This window comes from Leptopilina boulardi, unplaced genomic scaffold, assembly GCF_019393585.1.
Source record: "Leptopilina boulardi isolate dan_hultmark-lab unplaced genomic scaffold, ZJU_Lbou_2.1 LbouV2_216, whole genome shotgun sequence".
NCBI lineage: Eukaryota > Metazoa > Arthropoda > Insecta > Hymenoptera > Figitidae > Leptopilina > Leptopilina boulardi.
In genome coordinates, this window is record NW_026137770.1 from 4,435,697 (window position 1) to 4,448,177 (window position 12,481).

Genomic DNA, 12,481 nt, shown 5'->3' on the forward strand with positions numbered 1-12,481 from the left:
TAAGTATACTCGGAATTTGTCAAAAGTTATACTAATTTTGATTGGCCTTGCTCATGGAGAATTTCAAAAAGATAGGAAAATTTCGATATTCTCTATGAGCAAAGCCAATCAAAGTTAGTGAAACTTCTGACAAATTCCGAGGATACTTAGAATTCGTGAGGTGTACAAGCGCCTTAAGAATTAAAAAGAATTAAAGCGTTTGGTGTGTCTTGGAGTGAATTGCCTCAATTAGTAATAATATGGAGAGTGAATAAGTGATCTACGTAGAGGAATTCGAAATTTGGATCAGGATCCCTGCTCCTTATTAATTCGCTATGTGTTTCGTTCTGAAAGTTTAGCTAAAGAGGGTAAGAAGAAGTTGAATAGACTCTGAACAGATATTTTTTAGCTAGAAAATTGAATCTTGATCTTAAGGAAGGTTCACAGCATTCCGCTAACATTACGTTAATGGGTGTGCTTCGTCTGTAGTCTAGGACTAATCTTAATGCCTGATTACGGAGTTTTTCTAGACCAGTTACGTCACTCTCTTGTGGACGAACTCTATCCCCCTACTGTATTCCATGACAATTTTCCCAGTAATTTCGACAATATATATCGTATAGTTGTTGATGATGGAGATAAGATGAGAAGAAGAAGATTCAAAGTTGTGAGGACGGGGATAAGGATTTGTGTCAGGTGAAGGAAGTGGAAAATGAGATTGGAATAAAGTAGAGAATAGCGCGAAGCCATTAGGAAGATCGGAATTGCTTCTTCCATTGTTCCATTGAGTAGCAAAAAAAGAATTGGTTCTTTTACGCAGTTGAGAAGGAGTTGAAATTGGAGGGTTGTTGATGGTGGCCCTCGAATTTTTCTGCTGTCGAGAAGAAAGACTTGTGATGTCTGAAAAAAATCTTTGAGAAGAGTTATGATTTGTGAAAGAAGGAGCTGGGGGTTCACCTAGTTGAGGAAAGTTGGAAAATTTAAAAGAATTCCATTCAATAGCCGATTTCTTAGGGCGAAGAACATACGAGAATCTGGAAAGTAGGATCGAATAGGGCTGGAACCCTTGTATACTGCTACTCTCTGAGAGAGGACTGTGCCTTGAAAGGTAAGAGGAACTGATTTGGATGAAATATATTTAACTTCTTTTGTCTTTTGATTGTAAGTTTTTTGATTAAGACGTCGGCCTTGGAGAATTTTAATTTTATTGACGTGAGGACCCATAACCTCACCATGTACAATAATTTCATCGATTGTAATGTCAGTGTCGACATTCTTCATGATTCCGTGACAAGTAAAGGTGCTTTTATACCTCTAATATTTTGGTCAAGCAATCGGCTGGATTTAATTTTCACGGAGAATCACTGAATTTCATTGGCTCTAACAAAATTCAATTTTCACGGTGAAAATCTAATATTTGTCAGAGCCATTCAAATTGAGTGATACAACCATGAAAATCCAATTCAGCTGATTGCTTGACCAAAATACTGGTGGTATAAAAGCACCTTAAGGAAGCTTGCAGGGATGACAGCAATCAATCCTTTAGATTTTAATTCCGAGTGATTAAGAATCGCATACGTAGCTTGACGGGATTTAACGATAACCCTTACCTTACCGCGGCTGTTTTGATTTATTTTAACTATTTGGTTAGGGAATAGTGAGCGTAAAAGACGACCGACAGAAATAGGACCGAGATCTTTTTTGAAATCGGTTGATTTAGGATCGTGTTGTATGAATATCGTGCAATTTGATTTTAAAGCGTTGTCATAGGTAAGTTTGAAAGCAGAGTTGTTATTAGTGTTCGAATTTGGTGGATGAATGTCTTTGTTTGATGTTGAATGTGGTGGTGTATTTGTGTTTTTGGTGTGAGGGTTATCGTAGCACGTCTTTTACGCAGCTAGATTTGACAAGTCATAGTAACTGGAGGATATTTGTTTTAAGAGTAACAAAGCACAAGAATTTAAAGGCCACTTCACGACAACAAACTGTTTTTCTTTGAGAACAGATATCTTAAAATGTACACAGTTAAAAACAGGCGTGTAGCATGGATTTTCGCTTTTTCACAACACAAGATGCGTTCGGTATCACCGCTCCACAGTGTGTTATTTTTGCAATTTCATGTTCAAAACCTAATGTCTCTTGAACAAATTGACCAAATTGAATGAACCTTGGACCAAAATAAAGCTAAATAAATGTAGAATAGAGGAAAATTATAGGGAACCCTTGATTTATTTTTTTGAGCTCCTGGGAGTCGAGTGAAGTTAGCATTTTTTAGGAAAAAATGGTAAATTGAAGTATACAAACCGGTATATCATGGTAAAACTTAATAAAACAACTTTTTTGTAAGCATTTAGGATCACTGAATACAAAACTAAAGTTCATTTTTCAAAATTCTAAATGGCGAATTCAAAATGGCGGTCTAAAACAATGCAATTTTGAAACAAAAATTTTTTTGTTCAAACTGTGGTATTTTAATGTTTTTGAGGTCGCTGAATCCAAATATGATGATAAAATTTAAAAATTCAAAATGGCGGACCCAAAATGGCGGACGAAAATTTTTCAAAGTGCTTAGATTTCAACGAGACTTGGTACTTTAACGTTTTCGAGGTCGCTGAATTCAAATATGATGGTAAAATTTGAAAATGCAAAATGGTGGATCCAATATTGCGGACAAAATATTTATAAAATTCTTAGATTTCAACGAAGCGTAATGATTATAAATTTTTTTTCTATATATTCATATTGAGCATTATATTTGAAGTCTGTGACTAGAAAAATAATAAAACACTACGCTACGTTGAAATCTAAGAATTTTATAAATATTTTGTCCGCCATTTTGGATCCGCCATTTTGCATTTTTAAATTTTGTAATCATATTTGAATTCAGCGTCCCCGAAAACGTTAAAGTACCAAGTATCATTGAAATCTAAGCACTTTTTAAATTTTTCTGTTCGCCATATTGGATTCGCCATTTTGAATTTTCAAATTTTACCATCATATATGAATTCAGCGACCTCGAAAACGTTAAAGTACCAAGTCTCGTTGAAATCTAAGCACTTTGAAAAATTTTCGTCCGCCATTTTGGGTCCGCCATTTTGAATTTTTAAATTTTATCATCATATTTGGATTCAGCGACCTCAAAAACATTAAAATACCACAGTTTGAACAAAAAAATTTTTGTTTCAAAATTGCATTGTTTTAGACCGCCATTTTGAATTCGCCATTTAGAATTTTGAAAAATGAACTTTAGTTTTGTATTCAGTGATCCTAAATGCTTACAAAAAAGTTGTTTTATTAAGTTTTACCATGATATACCGGTTTGTATACTTCAATTTACCATTTTTTCCTAAAAAATGCTAACTTCACTCGACTCACAGGAGCTCAAAAAAATAAATCTAGGGTTCCCTATAATTTTCCTCTATTCTACATTTATTTAGCTTTATTTTGGTCCAAGGTTCATTCAATTTGGTCAATTTGTTCAAGAGACATTAGGTTTTGAACATGAAATTGCAAAAATAATACACTGTGCGCTCGCTAGGCACTCTCAACCTTAATTGTAGCAACTTAAAGATTTCGTTTTATAACTTGAAACCTGAGTACATCACTGAGGCCTGACAACATTCTTGTGTGGTCATTATCTACACCTGATACCAGCCGTATCTGCCCACACTTCAGGGATACCCGCAGTGATTCTTTATGCAACTCAATTGTCATCTGTACGTAAATTTTGTAAATTAGAGAGAGCTGGTACTCTTCTTCTTCTACTTAATGACTTGAGGCTCAGCCAACTGTCAGAACAATAAACAATCAGAAGAAAAGCAAAAACAAGGTGTAAGCACAGTGAGCCACCATCCGGTCTCCAGTGGAATGTTCAACTCTCAATTACACTGATCTTATTACTTAGGTCCTGCCTATAAAAGGAGCTTCATAGTGGATAGTTTAATCGGCAAGAACATCCACATGAATGGGTCAAAGAATGACATGAGTTCAAAGATACTGTTAGATTACATACTCCAAGGAACAGAGATGGTTACAAAACTCTCTATCAGTCTCCACGTCTGGTGCGAAAATGAACTCGTCCAAGGAGATCTCGGTCGGAACCACGTTGAGTCTTCTACGTTTCAGGAAGTCAACAAATCTTTGTCTAGTCAAAGCCAATAACGGACAATAAAAGATCAGAGGTGATCAAGGCTCCTCCAGTCCGAGCCACAGAAACATCTTAGGACCTCATCATCAGGGTTGCCAGATTGGGCGGTTTCCCGCCAATTGGGCGGATTTGAAGGCTCAATTGGCGGGTAAAAATTGGGTTTTGCGGTAAACCGCTAATTGGGCGGATTTAATGAAAGCACCCGCAAATTGGTCGATATTGCTGTATATCATAAATTTTTCTTATGTCTGTCAGGCTCTGGGTCGCTGCCTGTCTGCATGCAAGCGCAGGCGCTGTAATAAAGTACTCAAAACCCGGTGAATCTACCTTTAGGTTGCTAAAGCTTTTTGCGCCTAACCAAAGACATTATAGATCAGCTGTTCTAATTCTAACGACTTCTAAGTTCATGGCCTACGAAGCCGGCGCGCCGTTCACATGTGATTGTAGTATGTAAATAATTTAAAGGTTAGTCGCGCACACTTGCATTTGTTTTATCATATTAAATAAAAATAAAAATAGAACACACGGGAAAATAAAATACAATTATATCGTTTATTAATATAAAATAATGCATTTGTGAGGACTGTAAATAAAATTTATAATTTTGTCATTTTGTACATACACATAGGTTGGTTGCAGAGAACGCCTGAAACCTTAGTGCATTTGGGCAAAGGGGAAGCATATTGTAAAATATGTAAATCTACGCTTCGACCTAAAAAAATGATGTTTTTTAGTATATATAATTTTATATAAAATTATAAATATACAGTATATTTAAATAAGTGGCGGTTTTTTCCTGTAATATTGGCGGGTCGGTCGCGGAAGAATCTGGCAACCCTGCACGGAAAAAACAAACTAACTATTTTAGCACCAAACTGCTTTATCCTTTATTAGTATACAATTTTGTTTACCTATTAAAGTATGAAATAATGCTTTTTTAGTTTAAAGTAAGTCCATACTAAATAAGTATAATGGTTATACTCTTATAGTAATAGTGACGTACTTTAAAAGCATAAAATTGATGCCCGCGAAGTACGACATATAGTCTACCTAAAATAGCAAGAGCTTCTTCCTTTTTGGTGGATAAATTCTTGCAACCTGCGTTTTGGCCTATATCGATATATCGAAATATCGATGGTTGGAAAGGGAGGTAGGCGTGGCCAAAACGCAGGTTGCAAGAATTTATCCACCAAAAAGGAAGAAGCTCTTGCTATTTTAGGTAGACTATATGTCGTACTTCGCGGGCATCAATTTTATGCTTTTAAAGTACGTCGCTATTACTATAAGAGTATAACCATTATACTTATTTAGTATGGACTTACTTTAAACTAAAAAAGCATTATTTCATATTTTAATAGGTAAACGAAATTATATACTATTAAAGGATAAAGCAGTTTGGTGCTAAAATAGTTAGTTTGTTTTTTCCGTGTGCTTTTATGAAACAGAAGAATATCTTCTTCTCCTGTGGAAGTTCAGAGCACACACGAAAGAAAGCAGTAGACCCCAATTTGGTGCTGCCTCTACATTTCATACCTGGAAGCTTGGCGTCCCCAGTGTTGATAGAGAGGAACGACAAAAAACTTTTCCGTGTTATGGCCAAATTCACAGTCCAATGTAGCCTATCTGGGACAATAGCTGTCAACCCTTCTTCTTCTTCTTAGTTTAACGTTTTTTTTTAGTTTAACGTCTTAGTTTAACGCCTTGTATGTTTTCCAGGACCAGGTAGTTAGCTGTCAACCCAAAGCCGAAGGATAAAGGGCACAGGCGCGTGACAGCAATCAGCCAAGACGGGACCGATAACTGGCTTTCCAGTTGTCGATAAGTGATAACCAAACTTCACTTCTTTTGTAATTTAGTCTACGTCGTCTTGGCGAAATTGCTAATTCTTTGTCCTAAAAATGGAGTATTCCAGATTAATCGAGAAGCTCCGAAGGTGGTGTTTGGTCCTCAATGTCACGTCAATAACTAAACATTTAAAAGGTTCTGAAACTCGGTATAACGCCAGCCACGTGAAGCCGCCATCTTTTTGATATCAACCGTTTACAGGCATCTCCAAGTGTAGATTCTCGAATAAATTATTCCATTTTTTATATTTTAAACCCTTCGCAGTCTAGTAGAAAAATCGTTTGTGAGCCCAAAACGGTTCAAAAAAAGTTTCCAAAAAAATTTCATATCATCTTATTTAAAGTTCTTGGGGTCGCTGAATCCAAAAAGGTCAGATTTACAAAATTCAAAATAGCAAACCCAATATGGCGGAAAAATTTGAAATTGATTCGATTCGTTCAAAATCCAGTACTTAGGGGTTTTTGAATATATATCGGCCATCGACTGTCAAGGGGTTAATAAATAAGAAAATTCAACTGGATATTTAGTGATGATACTCATTAAAAATAAAATGTGTGTGCTTCTCTCTTCCGTGTGTGAGTGTACATGACGATTCTGAAAATGGTAATTAGTGAATTTCAATAATTAAAAATAAATTAATGAGTTCGGTTTTTCAAGTTAGTCCGAGAAGCTCATAATTTGAAGTTATTTCTAAAGATTTGGGTAGTTTATCTACATAGCGCCTGGAATGTTACCAATAAATAATAATCGGATCTTCGGAGGTTGTTGTTAATTTCGTAGTGACGAATTCAACAACTCAGATTTTTTTCCGCCATCGTCGCCATTTTCGTAGAGTCGAACAAGTGGAATTATCCACTGAGCACATGTTCGGCGTTACAAAACTTTAACTATATTTCAATTATTATATTTCTTTTTCTTATCTGTACCTTCAGCTCAGGGCCTTCTCAGGGCGACCGCAAAATTTAATTTTCAAAATTCCCTGACTTTTCCCTGACTAATTTTTTATTTTCCCTGACTAAAAAAAACTAAATACTTTGAAAAATAAAAAATCTGACGGCACCATTATAATGAGCTGTATTACAAAAACGTCTAAATAAAAAAAACTGAATTGAATCAAAATTCCCTGACTTTTAAAGAACTTTTAAAAATTCCCTGACTTTTCCCTGACTTGTGGTCACCATGCTTGTGCTTTGTAACTAAAACAAGAAATATCATTGAACCATCAAAGCGGACGAAATAAATATAAATTTTGTTTTGTTAGTTATTTCTCTATTTTTGAGACGCAACAGATTCCTATTGTGGAATTATTATTAATAAACAATAATTGATTATATCGTATATCTTTCATCTACATAAAACTCCAGTTAGGAAATTAAATAAACAGTTTTGCATAATGTTATGTATAGATAAATTTATTTTACACTTTGGTGACTTATATTATTCATGATTTTATGCGGAAAAAGTCGTCACTTATTATTAAATTCATTCATTCAAGTATTCCGAAACACTATCATGGTAAAGTAAATATCCCACATACAAAATAATAAATTAATAATTACTAGAGCCTTCTAATATTTCACATATATATATCTAGTCATTTCAAAACATTCGTGTCTTATCGTCAAGACGAAATCATCGTTCTAGTCAAAGAGATGTTGCAGATTTTTCCTCACGACACACTTTAAGCCAAAATCATATCAATAATGTTAGATAGAATACTGATAAAAATTGAACCAACAATCGCAAAAGTGAAAGGTATGTCTAATTTCTAAGGAAATACTAAACAAATAATTTAATCAAATATTGTATGCCAATGATGAAGCAAAATTGAGGAAATACAGCAAGTAATTTTTGCTTGGTTTTAAACATTGATTGTACTGATGCAAAAATATTTTGTCAATATTGATTCAAAATTGCCTCAACACTGCAATTAATATTTCTAATATTGTCTAAACACGTTTAATAATATACAATATTCCCTAAAGTTTTATGTTTAATATTTCCCTACATGTAATCACAAAAAATGATTCGTTTTGCCAAAATGAGTAAAAGAAATCTTGATCTTCAAGGAATGTCAACAGAGAGAGTACTTGTTAGGCATACTCAACAGACACTAGTTGCTCCAATTATTAATTGGATTCATTTATTTAATGTTTGCACTTATTTAGAATGAAAAAATAGATAACGTTGCAGTACATTTTCAATTTCTCTCATACTACTCAGCCCTAAGGTCTGCAATAGACCTTTTCATGTTGAATAGGAAGTGGTGAATGAGAAACACCAAAAGGCGCTGCAACGCTATCTTTTTTTTAGTGTATAAATAGCAGAAAAATTAGGAGGCACTCACTAAGCGAATTACCAGATTTGGCACCTTAATTACACATCTTACTATATTTCTGCCTACTTGATATTTTCTTTTGTATTGTCAAGTATTATGTTTTTTAGTAATTACAGTCTTAAAGCAAATGATCAGTAATTTCTTTTAAAAAAAATATAAAAGTCATGAGGAATAATCTTTACCATATCTCTCCGTCTATTCATATAGAAGGAGTTTGTCAAAAGATATCATATATGTATTCTCTGTTTTTTATTTTAAATATTTGATAAACGCATATATGAATCTTCTGAAGTAAATATATTGTCAAAAATTTCTGATCAGGATATTAAAAAAAAATTTAAAAGATAGGAAATAACAAATTTTGTTAGAAGGCTATAAATCGGAAACGTGTGTAACGAAAATTTTGTCTAGAATAATAAAAATGAAACTCTAGTACGACGTCCATCCCCTTTGGCCCTTCGGGCCATACCAAATTGTCAGACGGACGAATCGCTACCAGGAGCTGAACCTGCTTTGGAACCATCACCTCCAGCACCGCTGCCATCACCATCTCCAACACCGTCTCCACCGCGATACATTGAACCACCCCGCGCTGACAATCCTCTGAAGTCTAAGTTGTACTAAAAAAAATAAACAAAACTGTGCTTTAAACTTGTAACTTTTGACAAAAATCTATTACATTTTTTGAGTCTTAAAATGCTTATCACTAACTTTTACTTAAAAATTGCTATCAAACTGTTTGTTGCCTTTATATTGCATCGCATACCTTAAACATTCTAATTAAATGCACGGCAAGTACAAATCAAGAAGACTAGCCTTCTTGGTACAAATATAATAGTTTGTCAGACAAGAAATTAGGTAAAATTTAAATCATGTCAATCGAACCTTGCTTGTTGTTAAGATATTGAAGAATGTTGTTCCTTGCATAAAAATAAAAAATTTGTGTATGAGTAGTGTTGTAAGATGTTGATTACGATTACTGAAGTATAATATAGTTTAGGTGTAGTATGTTCGAAATTGGCATCGTTGTTTCCTATAGTTGTTTGATGAGTGAAACTGCTTATCATGCCCCATTCATTTGTTTTTTAGGAATCTTGGGAGAACAAATAAGGAAAGAATGATAATTTTTTATAATGTTATATAATTGACTTGCTGTTAAAGGGTGTGGTTGAATGTATGGACTTGCGGGTGGTAGTAATTTTGGACTAATAGGATATAAGCATTCTTCATCTTGAACACCGGGCAACGGTATTTGATTGATGTCCGTGTATTGTGGCATTACCACATTGTGCTAGTATAAAAACAAAAAAAGGTAGCGATGTATCAATTTTATTGAGAAATAAAGATAAACACATATGTGACGATTTTCAAAGAAAGAGACCTACTGCAAAAAATTAATTAAAAGAATAATTTTAATGTTAAGCAATAGATTTTGATTTTCTTTGTTATCTGCAAGAATTAAAAAGCGATGATGTCAAATAATTTTAATAGTATAAAGCATTAAAGTTAGATGTATCAAGTGTTATTTGCAATGGATTGTGGCACCCATTGAAATCAGTCCGTTTTTCATACTAAACTGGTAAAAATTATACATAACAAAGCACGTGTGAAATATTAACATTAGAATAGGATAACTGAAAGTGAGATGCGATTGAGATTTCTTTTCTATTTTCCAAATTTAGTTACCTAAAGGATTAAGGCTTAAGCAGATTAACTTTGCAAAAATATATACACCCTCATCAAATTGCTTATTGATCTTAACATACACCCTTCCATTTCATTCGTACCAATGAATTTTCATCTATTAAGAATTTAAACAAAATTCAATGCCTATTGAATTCGTAATGATGAATTGCAAAAAATTAAAGTTCAAAAGTTTGTTCATTTAATTGTCACGAATAGAGAGTTTGGAAGCTGAATACAGCTTTGTTGAATTCAGGAGAATTGCAACATAGCTCCAATTCGAATTTGTCGCTAAGCGGGATTCACTGAAGCCCAGGGTGTATTCATTTCAATTCGACTGAATTAGTCTTCATTCTCTGGACCAGATAGAGATTTATCTTCCTTCAAGTCTGATAGTTCTGACTCAAAAATGTGCGATGTGAGTGTCTCCCAGGGTGGAGTTCTTTTCCTGTTCAATTTGTATCTCTTCTACATTGAATAGATCATCCGGGTCAGAGTGAAGTACGTCATGTACCCTGACGATCCTTCTGCTGTACTTCAGATTTGAAGGTAATGACGATATCTCATCCAAGGTCATTTCAACCCTGAAGACCCTGGTCCGTTGGTTGCAATCTGTTGAGCTGGATGTGGTTCCTACCAAAACCGCAGACTGCATATTTTCCAGGTTCAGGTCATGTTTTGATAACATCTACATCAATAGTCTGTGAAAGGAGTGAAAGGACTATGAAACATCTGGGTATCATACTAGATTGCAGACATCCTTATGATTCCAGACAAGGCTACTATGTCCCTGAGCATCTAAAAATTATCTCTAGAGCAACTTGGAGTACTTCACCGAAAATAGATTTACTCGCTTACCGTAATTTAATCCGTGATATTCTTGATTGGGTCTCTCCATTCTTTGTGGATTCCGCTTCTTCCCTCTCCTTCTTAAACTACAACTAGTCGAGAATGAATCTCTGAGTAGATTTACCTTAAGGAAATTTTTCTTTTTAGTTTATCACAATGTTTCTGAGTCATCGTATTATTTTTGTATATTTCAGTACAATCAACAAAATGATTTCAGGAAGAAGATATCGTTTCGTCATTGTGTCGTCCTCTTGATACACTGGTTGTTTCCGTTGACATCAATAATGCATTTTATAATGACTGATGTAGAAGGGGGGTTCCACAGGGAAGAGTACCCTCCCCTTATATCTCATTGTCAGAAATATTCCGATTATTATCCCACAACTTTAATTTTAAGCTGTAAAGGCTTTAATCTAGGTTTATTCGAGGTACTAACCCGTAGCTCGATTTAAACATTTATAGTCTTTTGTTTCGGAATCTTTTAATGTCTCACTAATCATTAGGTATTCTGGATTGAATCGAAAATAAAGCTTTGAAAATGGTTTAAGATGTATGCGTATTACTTCGGCTGCGGTTATCTTAATAGAGGCAAATGAATTCGGTTTGTCAGACTCCAGCAGTGTCACTTATGCCTTAAAACAACTGCCACTGTTCTCTTTTTTCCGATGAACTGAGGTTTCAACTGAGTTGACTTGTTAGTGCAGCTCCTCCTTCTTTTACTGGTCATGAGAGATAATCGCATTTTCACCCACATGTGATTTAGAAACTGGTTTGTGTATTAAGGAAGCTACTATTGACTAACTTCTTTTTGTTGGAATACGAGTGATTTAATTTAATTTTTACAGATGCTACTTTCAACACAAAGAGGGTATTGCATTATCAGCGTTTAGTTTTTACGATCAAACCAATAACTACTCCCTTTGTACTCTCTTTCAGCCATTTGTATCAAAACCACTTAGTTTTATAAACTTATTTTGATCAAATAGCCCTTTATCAATTGAAAAAAATTGTACTAAAAGTTTTGCTGGTTCAAATGTCTTATTTGATTGTAATATTTTAAAATACAATCTTTTAAGACTAGATCCCTCTCTCTGAAAATCGTCACACATGTCCTACTGTTAAAAGCATAAAACTGCATTAGACAGATTTTAAAAATTCCATTAAATTTAGGTACCTTTATAAATTATTAATATTACACTTACTTAGAAAACTCTTTAAATAAAATATACCTAACTATGTATTGGAGGACACCTTTATTAAAGTCTTTATATTATATTAATTATTGTCTTGATTCAGAAATAAATATTTCACAGTGTACGGTTGTTAAAAATTTTAATGTTATTTCTCTCTAGTTTCTCTCAAATCTATTACTTTATGATAAATTTATTGTAATGTCTTGAACAAATTCTATTGAAATTTATTTAAATTAGTTGGAAGTTATTGGTACATTCCAAAGTTTATAATTACATAAAGAAAAAAATATTCTTGAAAAAAGTTTCCAATTAATATGTTAAGGAGGTTCTACCGTACAGAGAATATTACTATTTTAATCAAATTTGGTACACTGGTATATGAAGCTTATTTAGTGATGTAGCTAAATTTTCGAAACCTGTAGGTTCTTGGTACATGTAAATAAATTA

General features: G+C 33.9%; 1 protein-coding gene across 1 annotated transcript in view; it reads right to left on the bottom strand.

Moving 5' to 3' along the window:
* Window positions 1-7,362: 7,362 nt before the first annotated feature.
* The window catches only part of LOC127279399 (alpha-catulin), a 48,727-nt gene continuing 43,608 nt past the window's right edge, over window positions 7,363-12,481 (bottom strand). Inside the window, exon 11 of the mRNA XM_051301729.1 lies at window positions 7,363-8,929. Within this exon, the coding sequence (XP_051157686.1) occupies window positions 8,786-8,929 (144 nt within the window). The 3' untranslated portion in view covers window positions 7,363-8,785. The remainder of the gene's footprint in view (window positions 8,930-12,481) is intronic.